A 22,567-nucleotide genomic window follows, 5' to 3' on the forward strand; every position below is an offset into this window, starting at 1 on the left:
GAGCTAACGTATTAACAGGATATTTACATCTGCATGGAGACTGATCCGTATTCGGCACACTTCAAGGCTGTTACAGCATCACACCGCTTCTAATTAAAGATACCAAAAATGAGCCCCTGTCGCCGGGTACTTTTCGGGAGAGCTGTTTCGCCAGCCGCATAGCCAGGTACGTCTGCACGTGGTGAGGGGCAGAGGGCCGTCTTTCCCCCCGGTGTATGATTTTAACCGGCAGCTTTATTTTCCCACCGTGGAACTAACGACCCAATCATCGAAGGTTTTGTTAAAACGTGCCATTCGAATGTCGGAGGAAGTCTTAAAATATTGAACGGGCCGGCGCAGGTCTCCATTAATTAGACCTCATGTTCCAAATCTGACAACAAACACCAAGTTAACATTATACCAGTGGGCTGGTGCGAGGGTTTGTGGGCTTACAACCCAATTTTTGCCATTTAATATTGCTGATAAACAATCAACATTGAACTGAAATTCTTAAAGTGGAAATCCATAAAATCGTCCGTGCTGGCTGGATTACACTACAAGTCCCAGAATTCCAATTAAAACTGCAATGTTGTCTTATTTTTTTTTTTTAATCAGACGGTCACTTCGTTTTCTGAAAAGTTTGCCTTCTTCCGACGGATTTATTTTTTTTTCTTTTCTCGGTCACTTGAGGTGGTGATATTTCGTCATCCGAGGGCGCCGTGGGTTTTGTTTTTTTTGTGAATCTTCAGCCGTACAGGAAAGGCGGACCCCGCCACCAACGGATGTTTATCGAGGCTGTTTCGTTGCGAATAAATATGGGATGAATATCAAATATGGTATTTTTTTTTTTTTTTAAACAAAATAAACAGATTACCACTTTAATATAGAGGCTAGAATGTTGCCATCTGCCTACCGTGGTCAAGGAATAATAGTATTAAATTTTTTTAATAAAAATGACTACCCAAAACACTCGTTGTGGATTTTGTGTCTTTAATTATTTTACTTGTTAATTCGATGACAGGATGCCTCGATGCAAGGTTGAACGTCGCCTGGTGAAACAACGCTCTCGGGCCTGGAAAGACGACCGCTGAAGTCATTTGAATCTTCTGAGAACTGCGAGTCGTCAAAAGAAAGGTACAACGTGGGTCACGCCGCTCCTGACCCCTGACCCCTGACCCGCACCCATATACTTCCATTGAGAGAATCTGGAAGACCTCCCCCTCGACACCCCCTCTGCCATTGAAGCGCTGGATATTGATCAAGAAAAAGCATGAACGCCATTGGGCCCGTGAAGATCTTGGCAGTTTGCTTGAACCCCGCCCCCCAAAAAAATGAACATTACACGTCTGCTGTTCGGCGTAAACTCGTGTTCACCTCTCCACCCACAGCTCTGCAGAGACCGCTCCATCCGCTCCACAGGAGACGACGGCGTGATGGGATAGACTTGACAACGGGACAGTCTGCGGGGATTTGGCCGCATTTTCGAGACGGACAGAGCGATTGAAATGCTCGACTTTTCATCTTTTGGCTTTATTTTCCAGAGCCGGGGACAGACATACACCAGACAACCGTCACACTGTACAAGAAAATGAGGGGTACAACCGTAATAATAAATATATTAAGACACCAGTTACAACTAACAGGCACCGATGACACTCAAGCAGGCACGAGCTGTCATTACAGTAGTGCACGCACGCACGCAAACACACACACACACCTGAAAAGCAGTTCATTTAAATCCCTTTTCTATTGTAATTTTTTTTTTTTTAACTGCATTTCCAAGACTGTCACCCAAGGACGTTGAACTGAGCACTTATAAATAACTTTTGAGAAGGCATACACGTATATTTGATCGGTTTCTAACTTTACAATGATGTAAGACTCCCAAATTATCATAGAACATTTCTATTTACGTTTTTTTAATTACTTCCATTTAAAATAAAATAAGACGCAGCCTTTTTGGATGGCTTCATTAGTTCTTGTGCCTCTGAAAGGTTTCCATCGGCCAAATTCTTGCTTGACCCACGAACGACCCACAGAACCGTCTTTCTATTCAAAATAAATACAGTAAATATATAAAATATTTCAAAATAAACGGTAAAGGGCTATTATAACAGGACATAAAAGTTCTCTGTGAGGAGCAAAGACAATAACGCTGCTCAACATTTTATACACCTGTTAATAAACAAAGCAGCTATGACAGCACATCCACTCAGTACAGGATTTATACCACGGCTACAATATGCGCGCACACACACACACACACACACACACACACACACACACACACACACACACACACACACACACACACACACACACACACACACACACACACACACACACACACACACACACACACACACACACACACACACTTTGTTTTAAATACATTTGGTCGGGCCATCCTTAAAAATAAATGTACAAGTATTTATTTACAAACGTATTTCATATGCAACAGGCAAAAATATACATGACGTCGTCTTAACACTGATTAACCGACTCGTAGTGTCATTACAGGAGTTGTACCGGCTGCGTCCACGCCCGGTAAAGAAGCATCGTGGCGCCGCAAGAAATGTGGTGATCCGCTGGCAAACGCAATTGCGTACGTTGGTGTGTGTGTGTGTGTGTGTGTGTGTGTGTGTGTGTGTGTGTGTGTGTGTGTGTCCTGTGTTCTGTATGTGTTCTTCAGACCTCCACGGCGGTGTCGGAGCCCAGGCCCTGAGCCTGCAGGGCCTCCTCGCGCTTCATCTTCGGCTTCTCCGTCCGCGTGTGCCACACAAGCACCTGCGCTCAGGGGGGAGGGCGGGAGGGGGATTTGTCGTGGTGAGCTTTGGTGTATTTGCTGCATACATTATCATAGATATATATATATTTTTTTTTTTGTTCCAATTCTTACAGTCTGAGAAAATGGAGAATAAAAATTATAAAATAAAAGCAGAAAAAAAATGAATATACAATATACAAAACAGGATGCACAGGATAAATCATTGTTGTGGGTATATAGGGCATAAATTATAAATCTGAATTATTATCTACTCTACAGTAATAGTACTTCAATAAAATTCAGTACTTTGACTTCTCTATTTTCAATTATGATGACAGGTACGAAGAGAAGTATTTTAACATTAATCCTCCCAAAGAAAACTTGAATTCCATGTCCATGCCGATATCTACTCTTAAGGCCTACTTTGGTGCAGTCGTCCGCCTTGGGCTCCAGCTCCTCCATGGTGACCACGCCCTGCAGGAAGCTGCTCTCCAGGAACCCCATGGGGGCGTCGCCGTCAAAGCAGGCGTCCGGGTTGGCCAGGACCAGGCCGAGGGACACGGCGAAGCCGGCCATGTCCATCGGGAAGGGCCGACTGGGACGCCAGCCGGTGTGGAAGCGCACCACCTGCAGAAATAAGGACAGCGGGTAAACCAGCAGGTAAATCAGCAGGTAAAAGTCGTATTTTGGGGAAATGTCACGCTGGGGCCAGACATGGCGGGGGACCCACCTTGCCTCCTTCGACCACGGGCCTCTCGTAGCGCATCCCTCCCACCAGGCCTACTGGCCACACAGACACCCGCTGGGTGCTCCTCATCTGTGAGAGGGACGTGGGTTAATAAGGGAATAAAGAACAGCTTTTTATGTTCAATCGCTAATGGAAAATTCAACCATTTCAAACAAAAATAACACCATAAATATGCTCAAACTTGCCCCGCTGTTGCAGGGTGTCTGCAGAGAATTCATTTTATAAATTTTTAAACATTGTAATTATTTATTATAATAAAATGTATTCATTTAGAGGGGGTTAAATTAAGGTTTTATTTTAAAGGTTGTTTTTTCGACAAAGACTTTTTGGACTTTGTCTTAAAAATAATTTATTCATTTCGTAAGAATGTATTTTGTAGAGAAATGGGGTAGGTTATGAACTACATTCTATAATAATATCATTATTTATTCATTCATTCATTCATTTATTTATTTTAACTTTAATTCCACAGAACTTGGGACATAAGAACAAGGATTTTTTTCGGCTGTCGACCTACAGGGAAGTACGACAGGTAATGAGCTCAGTTTCTAAGTGTAGCAGGTAAATATGAAGGCAAGTATTAGGTTCAGCAGCAGGCTTAAAAAACACCATGCTTGTTGACCCTGATGATGAAGAACTTGACTAATTTCGACCAAAAGAAACATGGATGAATAAAACCAGCCAAAATGTTTACGTTGAAATAAATTGAAGATTACAGAACGATTCCTAGGGCGTAACATTTGTCAAATGGAACTCTTGGAGCTTTTTTTTTTTTTCTAAACACTTTTTTTTTAACGCCTGCAGACATCCTGTGCCGGCTGCCCCCCCCTACTGGACGGAGATGGGCGCGTCACACCTCTTCGAACAGCAGGAGGCTGTAGGTGTTGTCGTCATCGGCGAAGTAAACCACTCCCTGCTGGTTGTCTGCCCCGCGCTGAGCCCTCCTGTCCTCCCTGAGCCACCGTAGCCCCTCGTTCCGTTGCTCCGCTCCGCGAGGCTTCAGCCAGCTGGGATCGCCCTGTCACAAGGAGATTAGACGCAGGCAAACGTCACCGCAGCCGTTTGGGACGACAGTGAAAGAGAGGTTTTATGTAAATGTAAAGTTTTAAAAAGAGGTGGAAGACAGTGCTCTGTGTTCCAAATATGAGTACACATTTTATCTATAAAAGGGCTTTTCTCAGAACTCAAATCACTGTAGAATCAAGTAAAAAGTCAAAAAAAAAAAAAAAAAAATACAAATAATAATAATAATAATAAAAAAATACAAATAATAATAATAATATACATTTCTATAATAATTAAAAATAATAACAAACAACAGTGCTTCACCAATTTCCAAATTCATTCGGCAATCACAAAAACAAAAGACTAGAACGGTTCTATAAAAAATAAAAAATAAAATAAAAAAGGGTAAGTTGTAGTTAACATTCTAACAGGAGGCAAGCAAAGACACATTGTACTACAAAGAAAGAGTTGTTGTCATATTAAGTCTGTTTTGGCGGAATGGCACCGGAAATGGTAATGGTAAAAGTTATGAGAGGGCAGGCTGGAGTGCGTTACAGCGGATCCACCATCTCCCGGGTGGGTTCCCCTCGTTGGGTCGTCTCCACCCACCTCCTGCAGCTTGCGGTCCTTGGGCGTGGGCGTGTGCAGGTGCGTGTACGTCACGCCGCTCTTGGCGAGGAAACCGGCCACCAGCGGGGTTTTGTGCGGCGAGTCCTCCACCACGATCCAGTGCATCTGGGGAACGTGGAGGAACGTCTGGGACAGGCGAGTCAACTCCGCCTTCTGCACGAGCCTGGACGGAGAGGCGGAGGGAGGGAAGAGATGGGTGAGGTCCGGAGAGCGCGGGTGAGACAAGTGTGGGAGCAACTGAGGTGGAAAGATTGTGTGTGCGGGTGTTACAGTGGTGAAGACAAAAGGCCTCGACAAAAACAACACACGGTGAGGTTGGCAAAGACGGAATTTATGGCAGGGCTGCCATTCGGAAACCAGAATTTAGTAATAGTACAGGTAGCCGTCTCCTGGGAGTCACTGGCTCCGATAATTCACGATCACGTTATTTTATCCACCCGGCGTGTGCAAGGGAGAAACGGTAAATGTGCTCACCTCGCATACGTCGGGGTGATGACAAAGATGGTGGGCAGGGAGGGCTTGAGCGGTTGGGAGGGCTTGGTCGCCTCCGCCTTCCTCATCTGCTCCTGGAGACGGTGCACTTCCCCCCGCAGCCGAGAGATGGTACGGTCCTTGGACATATCATGTTCCATGCAGTCGCAGCGCTGCCCTGCACGGGGTAAGGAACACGACAAGCGGCCGCATCTAAATGACGTCGCGGCAGAGCAGAGTCATGGCTGAATAGGTTCACCTGGAATGGAAATTTCAACTCTAAATGAGCACCTGGAGTGAACAAAACCTACTTTTTTTTCCATTAACCAATAATACAACTGTAAAGAGTCAGAGCGAGACTTGGCCGAAATGGGTAGTTGTCCTCTGTTGGCCATGGCCAGATAAATAAAGGCACTCTTCAAGGACATGCATTAAAAAGGTATAAAAGCATGAAATGAACAGAGTCATAAAGCATAAAAGGATATAGCAGCATAGCAGTTGCCATCTTCAAAAGCATAACAGAAAATCAGGCCTTCAGTCCTTGCTATGTCAACCTGCACAACTGTAAAATGAATAGCCTGTTGTTCCAAACACACAGCTCTGTCTAGGGAACGGGATGACGGACGCAAACCCACGCGGCAGGAAGTGTCCAGACACGGCAGTTTTTGCCCACTTACCCAGCTGCATCAGGGCATAGATGAGACCCATGAGGGAGACCATGAAGTACAGCACAAACACGGTCTTCAGCTTCAGCTTCATTCTCGTTGCCATGGTAACCTGTAAAACGGTTGATCGGTTGAACCGCGACGGCAACTAAGTTTAGAGTATTTAGTCAACAAAGCTGTGATAGATAGATAGATAAATGTTTTATTCATCCGCAGAGGGAAATTTCAGTTTCAGCAGCGGCTTCCATCGGGAAAATTGGCAACAATAATAATAAAGCACTGGAATAAAAAAAAAATAAAAGAAGAAAATGGCCGTACATGGAAAATGTGGAAATATATTCTAAAAGTCAAACGGTTGACTGTACACAAAATATGACGACATACAACCAACCTCATGATAAATAACAGAAAAAATAACAGATTTTAAATAAATGAATAGATGACCCATAACAAAAAATTTCCATAACTATATATACACAATATAAATAACTAATAATAATGGTATAGTAATAATTATAATAAAATAATAATAACTAATGACATAAATCCAGATTATTACCAAACGGTGCCATGTGTATTGAAGTGAATTGCGGCGGCACAGCAGCTCACAATAAAGTATTATATCAATAGAAAAAAAAATGGCAATATACAATGAATCGAAACAACAACAACAATCCTCTGTCTAAATAATTCATACTACGGACAGACAACCGTGCAAGTTTGCGTGTATCGACACAAAAATGTCATCTGCACACGCGGTCTGCTCCGCGTTCGAACGGTGGAGGTGTCTGATCTCAAACATGACACGAGCCATCACCACTGTCGAAAAGGGGCAAAAGAAAAGAAAAGACGTCATTCTCATGTTGACGTTTGAATCCGGAGGAAACCGCAGGATTTGAAGGTAGATGTTGGCGAGCGTTGGAAAAAAAAAAAAACACACACACACACACACACACCCACCCACCCACCTACGTATACGCTATTCGGTTATGCGTCAGGATTCGGTTTGGCACTCACCGAGGGGGCCGGCGGATCCGGGGAGGCGAGCGGCGGCGGCGGCGGCGGCCTAACGTACCAGCTCGCACATGCACGTCACGGCTATTTCGCGCACGCAGGGCGGGATTCACGCCATGTCACCGCCACCGGACGCCCGTTCGTTCGACCAGCGAACTGACGACGCAGGGGCGGCCCGTCGCGGGGGGACGACTTCCGCCTGCTGTGCAGCGCTCAAACAACTCCCCCCCCCCCCGCAGACGCGCGTCGAAAGTAAATGGAGAGTGAATAGTTCCGCCCGTGAGTTGACGTGTAGAGGGGGTCGTCTTGCGCCCGCGGGGGTTGGCGAAAATTCGTTTTTTTAAAACGCTTGATCTGATGGAATTGGACGTGCAATATGATGTACTTGGAATAGATTGTAGTATGTGAAAGGTAGAATCGGAATATGATGATCTTCGCACATTACTGCCACACGCTGCATTGCTTCATTCCATTTCTGTTTTCATTTTCGTTGTAAATTCAGCTCCGTATCTTTTTTAACCTACATTCTTCGTTTTTATCGTGAATTTATAATATTTTGTTAAATGTGTACGCAAAGATACTTTCGGTGCTGTATCCCTGCACTAAGTTGCTCAATGAGCTGCCATAAGAAAGTTACTATCAATGTACCACGTATTGTATCTTGACAATAATAATAATACAAGAGCCGCCTATTTAGAAGTCAAACAACTTTCCTTTATTTGTAACATACAAATCAAACACTAACAAGGCCGAAATGACATATTTTCCCTTTCATTGTTGGTTAAGCACAAGACGAGAACACTCACTCTCAGACATTGAGTTTTTTTGTTTATACATCAGTTGTTTTTTTTTAAAAAGTGTTTTACCTGTAAATGGCCAAAACCAACTTAAAACAGAAAATGGATCCAGGGCAGCTTATATATATATAAATATATACAGAGAAAGAGTCAGAGAAATAATAGTTACGAGAGGTTGGGCGGAGTGGTTCGTTCGATAAAAATTATTTTTCTTTCGGCTGCTCCCATTAAGGGGCGCTACAGCGGATCACCTGCCTCCAATCCAATCCATCTGCCTCGTTCGATAAAAATATGAGACTCAAAACACGGTCATCATTTGCAAGTCCGAAGTAACCTTGTAACCTTCCCTCCCCGACTGTGTCAATGGTGCCTGGTTCTGGGGTCAGTTCCCACCATCAGCGAGATTTCCAGAGGTGGAAACATCCAGGTTCAGAAAGCCCAAAGTCCCGACATGTTTTTGCTCTAGCCACGCACTGATCAGCCGATTCAACTCATCAGTTGGATCTCTGGGTTGATGCTGATTGGCTGACCGGAGTCAAATCCCGGAGCGGGATTTGACTTTCTGGACCCAGATTTTCCCCGTCTCTGGTGGTTTCACGCGTTTCGTGTTTTACCTGCATGCACATGCACGCCTACAGGTTCAGGGTACAAGGGCTCAGTAGATCCAACGGTGAGACGCTCTATTAATCGATCTCTATCGAGATCAGCTTTTTACCTTCTTTCGACATCACTGGCAAGCTAAACAGAGAAAATGACAACCCCTGGGAATGGGAAGGAATGATGCTGCCAAGTCCATCTTTACTGTTCCGACATGAGAAGCAGGATTTCTGGAAAAGGTTCTTCCTTTCGTTCTTCTTTTTTTAAGTATTAGTGTGTTGTAACATTACGGGGTGCACTACCGCAGGAATGCCGCCCACAGAGAAATCCATTTTGTCCACAAACTCTCTGCCTGAAAAAACCACGAGCGAACGTGAAAGAGGGTTTTAAATATAATACGGTAACAGAGGTAACGGTAACAGAGCTTCAGATTCCAGCTGACACGGTGGTTAAATAAAAATGAAAAATAAACGGAGGTTTGTTAACATTTCAGTAACCTGAGAAGGAGCAGAGAGAGAAAGGCGTTCAACCAATATCGTGTGACTTTGTACACCATCCCGTTGGGGCTTTTTTTTTTTTGGAGCCTAAACAACAAAATAAATGAACCCGAGGACTGATCAGAAGTTTAGAGCAAAAAGCATGAAACACCCACAGACACATCTGTCTGGAAACAACCCAACATAAACCCCACCCCGCTCACCCCGATCAATACATTGTATCGTCCCCATAAAGCTTAATGGTGTCGACTTTATTCTTGGATTAGGGTAAAGCTGATGATTTCTGCACCTTTCCACATTTACATCTTCACACTTAATCCTACATCGAGTTCGCTGTAATCGCACAACAACAAGAACTAATGGAACCCATACCTTTCCTCCCTTCCTTCCTTCCAACATTGAATTTAAGCCAAACAGACGACGGTAGCCGAGTCGGTTTCGCACGAGGCTGGAAACGACACGGCCGACAATTGCACCGGACACCACAACGACACCAGTGTGGGGTTTCTGAAAATCAAAGACACATGGAAACCACTGGGCCTACATGGCTGCGCAGCCCTTCTAAGTTACAACAGGAAACATGGATTCCATTGCTCCAGAGCATCTTGGGGGCGGGGGTGTTCGGTTGGACTTGGCTTCGGTGATTGATGACACACCCGTGAGGCGCAATGAAACCGCAGAGAGTGCAGCCATGTTGATCTTTCGTATCACAAAAACAAGAACCTGTGCGACTGAATCGAACATGGAAAAAGAGGTCCCGAGGTTCACATACGCGCGAGGCGTCAAGGGGGATTTTAGCTGCCGGCTCACTCTGAACCAGAAGAAGCACAGCGTAGTCTGGTAATACTGATTAAGACAATGAGTTTTATTACAAACAAACATTTTAGGAACGTGTCATGGCAAACTACCAACACTGGCTCTTTGTGGAGAGGAAAGACCCCAAACAATGAGTGACATCCGTCCGTCCACTGCCATTCTACCTTCCATCTACTAACCATGATAGTCAACCTAACGGGACCGGGGATCATGAAAACCATGTGTGGTGTGGTGGGATGTGATGGTTTGAGCTGTCACACCTGACCTGGATCTAGGTGATTGGGTCAGGGTGGCTGCATACCAGTTTCTCATTGGTTGGGCTAACGAGCATCAGGTTAAAACTCCCATCCACACACACACACTCAGGACAGGAGCCCTGTCACGGCATGTTCGATCTGCTCTTGGCTAATTCCACCTAGCCTCTGTTCTATAGTAAACTGATGTCTACAACCCATCATCGTCTGTGTCTCTGTGCCGGAGGGCCCTGAAAACACCACTTGGTGGCGTGTGGCAGACAGAACTGCCACAGTGGCACTTGTACAGGGACTCTCCGGCATGAGGAAGGGACACAAAGGGGCCATCCGAAGATGCCCTGGAGCGACCAGCTGGTCAATAGGCGGCCCCAGCACCAACCCCCTCCAACTGGCAGCAGCAGCACCCAGGGGTCTGGCGGAGGACAATCAGAAATACTTTAATAATTCTGATTACTAGGAGCGGGGGGAGAAGCCGCAGCAACCACCACGGATAACCGCCTGCAGCTGGCTCCTCCACCCAGCAGCCACCGTCGGGACCATCCAGCAATCAGGCCACCCCTCCAAGCAGCCCCCGCGGCGGCCAAGTCCGGCCATGCCTTCACCAGCCAGCACAGCAGCCTGAGGCCCCACGTTCCGGATGGGAGGAGGAGGCAGTCTGTTGTCGCCCTGGGGGAAGGAGGCCAGTGGAACGTGCTGGTCCTCTGGAAGGGGACCTGTTAAATTTTATTTTTTACATTTGTTGGTTGAAGGTATGGAAACCCTGTTTCGGAGTCGGGCGTTTTTATTAGGAACTGAGGTCAGGAACTGTTCCCGGCCTCAGTTTGGTGTTGGGTGTGTGGGGATGGGATGGTTTGCGCAGCCACACCTGACCTGGATCTAGGTGATTGGGTCAGGGTGGCTGCATACCTGTTGGGCTGACGAGCAGCAGGTTAAAGCCCCCATCCATCCACACACACATACAGTATAAGAGCCCTGTCATGACATGTTCCATCTGCTCCTGGCTAATTTCACCTAGCCTCCTCTCTACAATAAACTGATGTCTACATCCCATCGTCTGTGTCTCGGTGCAGGAGGGCCCTGGAAACACCACTTGTGTGGCAGCTAGAACTGCCACACCATGTAATAAAGCGACAACAAATGCTTCTTGGGGTAAATCAATATGATTTGTTTATGTGAAGAATGAAGAGGGGGGGGGGGGGCATTGTGGGTAACCAAACGGAGCCCCAGAAAAAAGGGCCGGCATCCATTTGTTATCTATAGCGCTTGGCAAGCCGGGAAGGACGAGCGGGCGGTGAAGGAGTGATACACAAGGAAAAGCATGAAGGGGTCTTTTAAGGGTATCCGCACAGTGGAAGGACGCAGTTTAAAATAAAAAAATATATATAAAACGGTACTTGCTTGACAAAATATGCTATGACGGAAGGGAGTGAAGGTTGATCAAAGTCCGCACAACAGATTCCAATACCTAGCCGATGAGTTTGGATGACGCGGGAGCTAAGCGAGTTGGAGCCGCCGAACAAAGACGGAGGCCGCGTTGTTTTTTATTTTTTTATTTTTATTAAACGCTGGGAGTCGTGTCCCGGGCTCGGTCGATTCGCCCAATTAGTATTAACAGAAAATGTCGGGAGTTGGCTGTACAACCCTCTGAAGTTTGTAACAGGAAACAGGACGGCGATGTGACAGAGGTGGGCGGGGCTCTCAACCTCATCAAAAGGTAACAATGAGAAATTAAAACATAACAAAAAGAAAACAAATCTTTGAAAAAAAAAAAAATAAAAAAATCTTTTTAAATAAACTGCGAGTTTGCCCCCTCCTCGCCTGCATCGATCGCGTAAAAGCTGGTTGGCGGGACGGGGGGTTAGCGGCGGCGCGGGAGCAGGAAAACGGCGGCTGTGTCTGAAAGCTCTCACAGCGTCCTACCGAGTCGCAGGAACGCGCTTCTGTACACAGGCTCCACCATGTTGGCAAATTTGGGGGTTTTATTCTTTCTGTCGTTATTTCACACTACGGGTGTTAACATCCCACTCAAAACGAAAAAAGCGAGCTCTCACACACAGCCGTGAAAGTTGCTGGTTTTTTTTGTTTTTTTTTTGTTTTTGTTTTGTTTTTTTTGTTGTGTTTTGTTTGTTTGTTTGAGACTGTGGCCGGAGCCGATCAGTGGCAGCAGCCGCCGCAGTGGCCGCCGCCACTGCCGTGGGTGTGTCCCGCCGAGGCCTCGCCGTGCTTGGTCCGCCGGCTGAGGATCTCGTAGGAGCAGTCGTCGCCGCAGCAGCCGGACATACTGGGCGAGGTGTCGTCGATCTCGAACCTGGAAGGAACGGACGGGGGGGGGGGGGGGTTAAAAAAGGAACGAGAGCAAGACATGGCAACCAAAAATACAGAAAAGTCCCAAAATTATTCTTATTCCAAACAAATGTATGTAAAATGTGATATATATCTAAATACACATATTTATTATATTTAATTTTTTTGTGTTTTTTGTATATTCCGTATATATATATATATATATATATATATATATATATATATATAATTTAATAAAAAAAGGAAACAAGTGAACGGGGCCACACTGGAAGGATGGAGGGAAGGAGCTGTACTCACTGTAACGCTTCTCTGAAGAACTGGTAGGCTCCGTGGTTGTGTTTGAATACCGTCAGCATCACTTTCTTCATCTGCGTACTAGAGTGACACGAGATGGGAGGGGGGGAAGAAACATGTCAAAAATAAGTAAAATAAATCATCAAAATGACCTGGGAACATGAAGTTATTTTCCATTTTCATGTCCTCGGAGGAACAGGAATGTGGATTCTAACTGTCAGCATTAGGGACACTTTTAAATACACTGCATCTATAACAGCATCTCCCTGATATATCAATATGTCTATATCTAAATAATATATCTATTAACAAGACCATGGCAGCCCACTGCTCCTAGATACATTACTAGGATGGTAAAATGCAGAATTGCATTTGGTTGCCTCTGTGCAATGACAATTAGTTGAATCCAATCGAATTTATATAAAAATTAACTTGGCCAAATGAACAGATCCACATGTTATGATAAACGTATAAGATGTCATTTGTGTAAGTGGTCTTTGATGAAACACTACTTTCATTTATTATCGGATCAACTCCCATTCTGGATTTCCTCTCCGGTCGTCAATAAAAAGGTCTAACACAATAAATATTTAATTTTATTTCCTAAAGCACATGCTTCAAATTACACTGGTGAACTGCTTGACCCTCATGTCAACAACAGTGTCTCAACTCCTTAAATTATGTTAAATCTGGATAAAGACCCAAAGTAACAATCTGCTCATTTCTGGTCCACCGTTTATTTCACACAGTGTATAGGACTGTATATAATTATTTCATAGTAATAATTTTTAGGTCTTTTTCATTTGTAGCTTTGATTTTGGATTTTCCCCCCCGTTATTTTTAGGTTATATCTATCCTTGTCAATAGGTCTTGTGTATCAGGTTTATTGTATATTAGATTTTTTTTCCCCATATATTGCCATATTCTTCTTTATATTTCTATTTTTAATGTATTGCTTTATTATTATGTTGCTATTATTTTGATGTGAGCTGCTGAGACAACTGCATTCCCTCCGGGGATTAATAAAGTATCTATCTATCTATCAATTTGGAGTGCAGTGCTATAGAAATTACTTAAAAATTTAAAATAACACTTTCGGGCCAAATGAGACTACTTCAAAATGGACAGAAATCACTGCCGGCGGCAGCAGCAGCGGTTGTTTTACCTGTTAGCGATGAGCTGTAGTATCTGGATGAGGAACTTCCCCAGTCCTTTCCTCCTCACTCTGCTTTCTAGCTGGACCTCATAGCTGAAGATTCGAGACAAAAGCAGCTTTTTTTTTTTTTAATTAAAAATTAAAAAAAAAAAAAAAATCACAGCAAGGTGGTTCCAACTACAAGAAGCTCCTGGGGGGGGGGGGGGTTAGGTGATGATCTCACCAGTAAAGAACCTCCTCCCCGCACTCCACGTCAAACCGGAAGTGGGAGAAGGCGACGGGGGCGGAGTCGGCGTCGCGGGCCAGCAGGTACCACGCCCTCTCGTCCTTCATCTCCTCCCGCTTTTCCCGCTCCTTCCACCCCCACTCACTCTGCTCGTACCTGTGTGCCGGGGGCGGGGGGTCAGTTAAATGGGTCAGCTTGGCCGGCGACCGTTCTATATCTCTACTCAGCCTGAGGTAAGTCGGTGTGTAGGGCTGTCGGATACCTTCATGTGGAGACCACCGACGTTGACAATCGGATTTATCGACAAACTCATTATTTAACATCTGGTTGTGTTCTGCTGAGTTTCTCTTGACACGGGTCGAGGGCGGAATTTATACTTGCAAACAGTTCATTTATTTATATTCACACTGAAACTAGACTGAAATAAGTCCTAATTGAAATGAACAATTAATAATTACTGTAATATAAAGTCTAATAACCATGTTTTTTCCCGAATAATGTTTTTTATTACATTTTTATAATACCTTCGTGAACTGGATTTAATTACTTGAATTTAAATGTCAAAACCGTTGAATTTTACGAGGTGAACTTTCAAACAAAAATGTCCAAATAACGCAAGAAAAACTCTTTTCTACTGCTCAGATCAAGAGCAAATCTATCCATTCAGTCGCGCAAAACCATAAATTCTTTGATGGGCTTCTTGGATTGCGGCTAGGAAATAAGATTCGACTGCAATCCTGAAAAATGCATCCAAAATAAATAATTAATAAAATACAAATAAAAGAAGAAATTCTCACAGTGGCTGCATGTTGGATCTGGTGAGTTCGTAAGCCCACTCCACGGACAGCGGGTTCAGTGTCGATACTCTCTTACACTCTATCTGCAGATTCAACCTGGACAAGAGGGTGGTGGGGTCAGCGGGGATCAAGGGGGATTCTTCTCACATTTAAACAAATCAATAAATAAATACACAAATAAATAAATAAATGAGCAACAGAATTAACAATTGGTCTTTTGGACGCAAATGTAAAACGCATACCCATTTCTGTCGTATTTTTTGAAGACAGGAAAGGCAGCCAGTGGGTCATCGAGCTGTGGGAAAGGAGGAGATAATGGGGTGGGGTGGAGATGACGTTAATAAGGATTGTATAAAAATACAGAAAGAAAAATCCAAATCAGAAAGAATAAAACTAATCAAAAAGCATAATTCTGGTACTTTTGACTCTCAATCCGCTGACTGAGACAGTGATTTTGACATGTGGAATTCAATTAAATTCTACTTAAAATTAACAAAGAAAAAATAAATAAAAAAAGATCTTGACGCGCATTTTTTATTTATTTCTATGCTGCCGTGGAACCTGAATTTCACCCCCACGGGGATGAATAAAGTTTGATCTCATCTCATCTTCGATAAAGTCAGTCAAAGGAGTGGAGGGGGGAAGCAAGTCAGCTTTGACAACACGACAAGTTAAGAAATTAATAAATAAATAAAAAATCAAAATGAACTTTTAGAACACATAACATTGAATTCACAAAGTCAAAGTAAAGCAGAAGTGCGAGGGATGAGCATGTAGGGGGCACATGCTCCTGCAAGATGGCGTCATATTCCTTGGCTTTTAAAGAAGCGCGCTAACTCGGCCTCGGGGCTCTTTTGCAACTGAACCAAGGTATTTGTGGAGCTCCCAGTTCAAAGCGGGGTACGCGCCGCTAAATAATAAAGCCGGTTTTGTCCCCGATACCCCGCCCGCCCCTTCTGACAACCGTGAGCAAAAACCCTGATTTTATTTGATGGCTCTGAAGACTATTGTGCCAGATTATCCTGTATCCGGTATGTTATGAGTGTTCCACCGATCTGCATAAAATCTACGGTTCATGTTCACGCGGTCTCCAGGACTTTATACATTGTTCATTATTTTCTCCGCTTTGAATTTTCTAGAGTAAACAGTGCAACAACAAAAAATAAATAAATGAAAAGCACGGCTAGTTCTATCCTGTCGGCCACTACGTTTGTGTAATCTAAAGTCCCGTTTGATCACGCCGCGATTTTCCAGTTTTGAGAGTTGGGACTCTGGTAAATCTTGCCTACTTGTTTAATCTTGTGCGGCTTTGTGAGATTAGGACTCCGGTTGTTAGTGAATGGAATCTGTTTGTGTGTGGTACTGTTTGGGCAAATCACTACTCTCCACACACTATAGGAATAGAATAGAATAGAATAGAATAGAATATATTTTTATTGTCCACCAGGGTGGAAAATTGGCTTCGCTTCACCAAACATAAGAAACAACAACATAAGGACAGACAACATAGACAAGGTCATATTACACATTAAAGGGGACCCATTATGCAAAATTATGGGCCTACTAACACACAAACTGTGCAACAAGACAAGCCGGTCAGTTTTTTGGTGAGCTGTCGGGAAAAAACAAAAAACAAACATGAAACGACCCATACACATTTGCCGCCAAACTCTATGCAACGTTGGGCTTCAATAGAATTAGTCCCGCCCTCCATCTGAGTAACTCCACCCGCGGCTGGAGCGCCACTGGGAAGTGATCTGTTGGCTGCACACTGCGCGCAAACCAGCACGAATCTTTCAAAAGAAAGCGGAATTAACATCAACTGTCCGTGAAAAAAGTGCGGATGATGGAAATCTGACTATTTCAAAATGAATTCTGCTGTGTTTCTTTATAAAAATTTATAAAAAAAAAAAAAAAAAAAGCATGCAGTATGCAGACTGAAGGCTGCGGCGCACAATCCGCTGTGTGTTTCTCTAAACAAAACCAGTAAAGATAGTGTGTTTTTATTGGAGATTAAATCCCTGCTCGCGGCGTCCGTGTCTCCCACGAGCTCGGAGACCGGCAGCAAAAGTCCAATCAAACTTTTAAATGAGGCCTCGTAGATCTCATACGAGTGAAGATTCAGCAGCTGGATTGCTTATTTCGTGCCTCAAATTTGTTCAGAAACAGATTTTGGCGGACTGACGAGGTGAAGTCAGTGAACCTTTAGGGACTAAATCCAACGGAACCCGGAGTAAAGCTCAAACCCCATTGGCTCACAGAACGCGGGGCCTCAGGAGGGCAGCTCCACCCCATAAAAAAAACAGCCGTTTTCGAACAGGATGGATTTAGAGGCATGTTAGAATGGCTAGAACGCATAATCTGAGTGGTATTTTCAGCAAAAAAAAAACAACAAAAAAAAAAAACTTCAAGGACAACTTAACTTGTTGAAAGGGAATATAAACGTTAACTTTAAAAACACTCCATGTCAATGTCTGTGGCTCTCATCGGTCACTTAGTAGAATTAAGAATATTGATGGCACTTGGGATGAAGGTCTTCTTAAATACATTTTTGGTTGCCAGAGGGACTCCATAGCACCTCCCAGAAGCTCAAAGGCTCAAACTGGCTGAAGACAGGATGGGAGCTGTCTGCCAGGAGACTCCTCACCTTCTGCCTCGACCTTTCCGTAAAAAGTTGAGTCAGGGGTCTTTCGGGGGTTCAGCAACTACTTTGCTCGCCATTAACACAATCCCCGAAAGTTTATTCTTCGATCTAGGGTTTATGTGACCGTACCAGGCGCGGAGATGCAAAGTTAAAACCCTCTCAACGAGAGTTTTGTACACCACGGCCTGTTCTCCCTGCCGCCCTCAAGGAGAAGATGCAGGACTCTCAAAACACACACCAGCAGACTGAGCAACAGCTTTTTGCCCTCAAGCCATAAGAGCTCTTCAATAAGTAACGCACAGACACACACAGACATGCACGCGGCGTTATGTGTGAGGTCTCTCACATTTTCTAAATCTGTAAAGATTTGAACATTCTTGTACTGTAGTGTGGGCCAGGCCTTCACTCTCTGTGATCCTAGTGTCACAGACACGCTAATTAAACTATGCGGTGATTTTCGGGGAATGCAGTTTTAAGACAATATGCCGTTTAATGTCCATCCATCACCGTCCATGACCGTCTGACTTGCAGTCAGTCCGCGTCTGGCATCTGCCTTGAGACCGCTCTTGTCACACATTAAGTCATTTTTAAACATGTCATCCAAAGCCAACAATTTGGCCTCTCCCGACCTCTGAAAGTGGTCTCTTTACATGCACTTTAGGTTATTTTGCTATTATCTATCACGATGCAGACGCTTCAGAGTTCAAATTAATTGCTTCTCTAGATTTTAAGACATTCATAAACAGACTTTCTAGCCCTCTCGGTGTCCAACCCGCTTGTTTCCAAGTGCCCCAGTGGCCTATATCACCTTCCCCTCTCTCACCTTATTGGCTGCGTCCACCTTTGCACAGACAGCGTCCATGGCCGCCCGCTCCTCCTGGCGCCTCGCCTTCTTCTCCTTCGCTCTGTTTGACTTCCTCTGCACACGGGGAGGAAGGCGGGAAAAAGGTTAAGGAGAGATGCCACCAAAGGATAAAGGGGTGAGGGCAGAGCGGGACGCGTGAGACAAGTCATAAGACAATTTGTTGACATTCTGCTGGTTCACTGAGGAACCTTTGATGCGATTCCCCCATTTTCACCTATTAAGATACCCCGGCAATCAATTTTATTAGGGTCCAACAACCACAATTCCAACAAACAACCACCTGCCTGGTTGCCTTAACTTCTCGCAAAAGAGCAAACACAGCAATTACAGCGGTAGCTCTAAGCCAAATCACTCCAATTAATATTTCAAGACGTGTTATTTCACATTTAAAAGGCCTAAGCCGCGACGTCGCCAAAAGTATTGGTTAGGATCGGCTGAGCCCGGCGGCTCGTACACGTCGGCCTTGCATTGTGCTTTTCAAACTATGGCTAGAAATCTCTGAGAAACACCTGATTGTGAAACGCACCATGCATACTCTAGTTGAGTTAAGATAACACCTTATTCATCTCTTGGGGTGTAAAGAAAATAAAGATGAAATAAAGAAAATTACACATATGTACACACACACACACATCTTTCGACAAAGTTACCGGGGAGTAGCACTTATATAGGTGACTATGCCAACTACTGAGCGTGTGAGTATAGTACACAGCAGCAGTGTGGAGCCATAATATGCAATGATAATACTGGTAATAAGCTTATATAGTAAACATGTGCAAAGCCATTTTGTATTTATAGTCTGATGCGATAGCATTACAGTATGACAGCAAATGAGGCATTACAGTCATAACACTTGTCTTAAAGTATTGAGGGCAGCAATAACAATAAAAGTAACGGTAGACAAGTTACGCTGGAAGGGGGTGATGATGGCCGCAGACAACATGCCATTTTGTAGACGATATGCTCAGTAATGACATTGGGACCCATGATCTGATTAGGAGAACGGGATAATAAGGTTAGCGGTGACTAGATCACAGTGCAAGAAGCTCGGCAAAAGTTCGAGAGAGCGAGAGCGAGCGAGAGAGAGGGGGGGTCAGCCAAGTGCCTTCATTGAGCTCTGTCCAGACAAGACCAGAAAAGGGAACAATCCGTGGAAAGGAATGCACCGGCTCACAGGTTTCGCGCTGTACCAGAGCTCGGACCGGGTCGGGGGGGGGGGGGGGGGGGGGGGCACGTGGATAGGTTTATCTGCAGCGAAAGTGACGGATAAACCGGGCTCTGGGGGCGGGGGGTGGGAGGCTGGAGGAGTTCAACCCGATTATGTACCGGCGGCGTAGCATGTACACAAACAGACCCCGCGACTCCACCACGCGATGAACAATAAACAGCGGAGCGCCGAGCAGCTGGAACGCACCGGGCAGCGGGACGCGTCGGCGGGGGACGCCCGGACCACAGGAGGAGGTGGAGGTGGAGAGAGGGGGGGGGGGGGGGGGGGGGGACAGGGGAGACCGGGGCTAGCACCGCCCGCCTATGGACCATCCACCGGTCGGTCGGTCGGTCTGTCTTGTCTCTCCATCATCCTCCCCCACCTCCACCTCCACCTCTTCCTCCTCCTCCTCCTCTCCATCATGCATCCATCCACCACATCATGATTTCAGACGCACGCTCTTTGTTCGCGTGCCCTCCCCTTCCTTCCTCCCTCCAAAAAAAAACCAAAATAAAATAAATTAAAAAAAAAAAAAAAACAAAGAAAGGAAAACACATCCACCTTTCAAAACACATCGTCCCGCGGACACAGCAGCGACAACAACAACAACAACAACAACAACAACCAAAAAAAAAAAAAAAAAAAAAAACAACCAGAGCACTCACCCCCATAGCGCGGCGTTTTAACGACCACCTCGAAGAAACCGCGCTTGTTGTGCCCGCAACTCAACTGTCGCCGCTTGGCTTAAATTATTGGTATCGGTGACGAGAGAGGGAGGGAGGGATGGAGGGATGGAGGGATGGATGGATGGCGGGGGGGGGGGGGGCGCGGCAGATTGTGGCCGCGACAGCGTGCTAACGCGGGCTAGCGCGCTAACGAGGGCTAGCTGGCTGCTAACGGCGGGCTAGCTGGCTGCTAACGCGGGCTAGCGCGCTAACGAGGGGCTAGCTGGCTGCTAACGGGGGGCTAGCTGGCTGCTAACGGGGGGCTAGCTGGCTGCTAACGGGGGCTAGCTGGCTGCGCGCACGGGCCGCCGGGAAATGAGAAACGAAGCGTCCCTGCGAAGGCTTTTCCCCCCCCCCTTTCGCCGGATTTGGCGCCAAGAGTAGAAGGCTACTGCCGGAACTGTGTGGTCCCCCCGTGGTCCCCCCGTGGGCCCCCCTTTCTTTTTCTTTTCTCTCTCTCTCTCTCTCTCTCGCTCGCTCTCTCTCTCTCTCTCCTCCCCCTCTGCCCCCCCCACCACCACCACCACCACCACTCACCCCCACCCCCCCCCTCGCTCTCCTCTTCGCCTCCGTCTTGTCCGACTCGTTAATAGCGCGGCGAGACTCGCGAACGACTCGCCCGTCGCGAACGGACGCGCCGAGCGAGTCGGGAGTCGCCCGGAAAAACGAGAGAGAGCCGTTGATGTGCAATAGCGATGGATTCGGAGTTTGATTGTTCCGAGCGGATATGGTCGCGTGAAATGATTTAAAAAAAAACAAACATATTGTATAACACATAGAAAACAATAACGTTGTTTTACACGTGGGACTTATTTCGTTTTTACATTTGAAATTGTCGCATTATCTTGTGCGTAATGAATGGACTTGGTGACATGGTTTATCCGATTCCGGCGCGGCTTTACACCGAATCTGAAAACGCATCCGACTGTCGGATCCCCCCCCCCCTTCTGGTGGCAGTTGTCGAGGCACATGCAGATTTTGGATCGATTGGAGTCTGAAACTTCCTTGACATGATGTTTACAGTGTGATGATCAAGCGGTAGTTATTGTAGTGTTGTCGTCGGATACGGTGACGCACAGCTTCAACACGAATTCCATGATTATTTTGTATACGTGACTTATTTACTTTATTTTTTAAGCCGAAGTCGTCGAATTCTGCCACACCGGCTTCCGGGCCGTGTCGGACGCCAAATGTGTTTGCAAGGGTTGGAAAATCTTCAGCCCACTCCGGACCCTCGATCACAGGATCCACCCGGGAGTTCCAAAGAAACCTTAAGACGACCCCAAATGGATTCACGCTATTGAGTTAAAACAATAAAATAATCAAGGAGTCTGTTCATCTTTAGACATGCATAAATATAGAAATCTGTCAGAGTGGTTAGATTTAGCCAGCTACAGCAACATGCACATGCACAAACACACACACACACACACACACACACTGTAGATTACACAAATACACATTGGTGGACTATACCATAATTTAATTATGATTAACCTCAGTAAACAGTACTCTAGTAACAGTCCTCCGTTTTACATTGTACTCCAGTAAAAGTACATAATACTTGATATTAAATGTGTTGAATGTAAAATGATCGTGATCTTACATTAACCTCAAGGCGACATGAATGTGCTTTCGCTCAATAAACAGATTATTCTGGTCGTGATTGTGATGTGAGTGTTTCTAATGTGTCCTTAATAAGACTGTCTCGGAGTTCCCCCATATGGATTTTGTAGCCTTGCGGTTTCATGACAGAAAATTATACTGATCTATTTTAATTGTGACGGGAAAACCGACCCAACTCTGCGTGAGGAGGCGTGAAACACTGTGATACTTTCACACCTACTTACTATATCGAAGATGCGACGTTTCATATTTTGATCATTGGCGGAATTTTTGGTTTGTTTTGTTTGTTTCGCTGCACAGTGTTGACGTCCAGCGGCCTTGTTGTGTTCACGTGACCCTCTCCAAGCTACAAATAAACGAATAAACAAACAAAAACTTTTCCAAATGGCGGTCATCAAAACGTGACAATTAAAAGTGGACGTTGTTCAAATCGTTCGCCAGCACGAATTATGTTTGGGTTTTATTTCGTCTTCGTTTTTGATT

At 45.2% G+C, this 22,567-nt stretch overlaps 2 protein-coding genes across 4 annotated transcripts; both read right to left on the minus strand.

Annotated features, from left to right (window-relative positions):
- Positions 1-1,529: 1,529 nt before the first annotated feature.
- Positions 1,530-7,422, minus strand: b3gat3 (beta-1,3-glucuronyltransferase 3 (glucuronosyltransferase I)). Of its 3 annotated transcripts, none has more exons than XM_080023675.1 (8): positions 7,283-7,422; positions 6,278-6,377; positions 5,604-5,778; positions 5,109-5,292; positions 4,351-4,512; positions 3,477-3,563; positions 3,157-3,373; positions 1,530-2,766 (listed from the first exon to the last, which is right to left on the minus strand). In XM_080023675.1, the coding sequence occupies exons 2-8, from the start codon at positions 6,369-6,371 to the stop codon at positions 2,474-2,476; spliced, it is 1,212 nt and encodes a 403-aa protein (XP_079879801.1). In that variant the 5' UTR covers positions 6,372-6,377; positions 7,283-7,422; the 3' UTR covers positions 1,530-2,473. The 3 variants fall into 3 exon arrangements, with proteins under 3 accessions (XP_079879801.1, XP_079879802.1, XP_079879803.1); XM_080023677.1 differs by having other exon boundaries at positions 2,514-2,766; positions 3,170-3,373; XM_080023676.1 differs by lacking the exon at positions 7,283-7,422 and having other exon boundaries at positions 6,278-6,810.
- Positions 7,423-9,422: 2,000 nt separating this feature from the next.
- On the minus strand, positions 9,423-20,907 carry naa40 (N-alpha-acetyltransferase 40, NatD catalytic subunit). The gene is made up of 8 exons (XM_080022869.1): positions 20,399-20,907; positions 18,485-18,580; positions 15,260-15,312; positions 15,018-15,113; positions 14,218-14,376; positions 14,004-14,087; positions 12,842-12,919; positions 9,423-12,548 (listed from the first exon to the last, which is right to left on the minus strand). The coding sequence occupies exons 1-8, from the start codon at positions 20,402-20,404 to the stop codon at positions 12,395-12,397; spliced, it is 726 nt and encodes a 241-aa protein (XP_079878995.1). The 5' UTR covers positions 20,405-20,907; the 3' UTR covers positions 9,423-12,394.
- Between the last annotated feature and the right edge of the window lie 1,660 nt (positions 20,908-22,567).

This window comes from Zeus faber (genome assembly GCF_960531495.2).
Source record: "Zeus faber genome assembly, chromosome: 22".
Lineage (NCBI taxonomy): Eukaryota > Metazoa > Chordata > Actinopteri > Zeiformes > Zeidae > Zeus > Zeus faber.

Coding starts and splice junctions, on each gene's coding strand:
- naa40 (XM_080022869.1), bottom strand. Junction 15,114..15,259: donor AAAAAATACGACAGAAATGG/GTATGCGTTTTA, acceptor CCTCTTGTCCAG/GTTGAATCTGCAGATAGAGT. Junction 14,377..15,017: donor AGATCCAACATGCAGCCACT/GTGAGAATTTCT, acceptor CCCGGCACACAG/GTACGAGCAGAGTGAGTGGG.
- b3gat3 (XM_080023675.1), bottom strand. CDS start 6,371: ATGGCAACGAGAATGAAGCTGAAGCTGAAGACCGTGTTTGTGCTGTAC. Junction 5,293..5,603: donor ATCACCCCGACGTATGCGAG/GTGAGCACATTT, acceptor CTCTCCGTCCAG/GCTCGTGCAGAAGGCGGAGT. Junction 3,564..4,350: donor GCCTCCTGCTGTTCGAAGAG/GTGTGACGCGCC, acceptor TCCCTCTCACAG/ATGAGGAGCACCCAGCGGGT.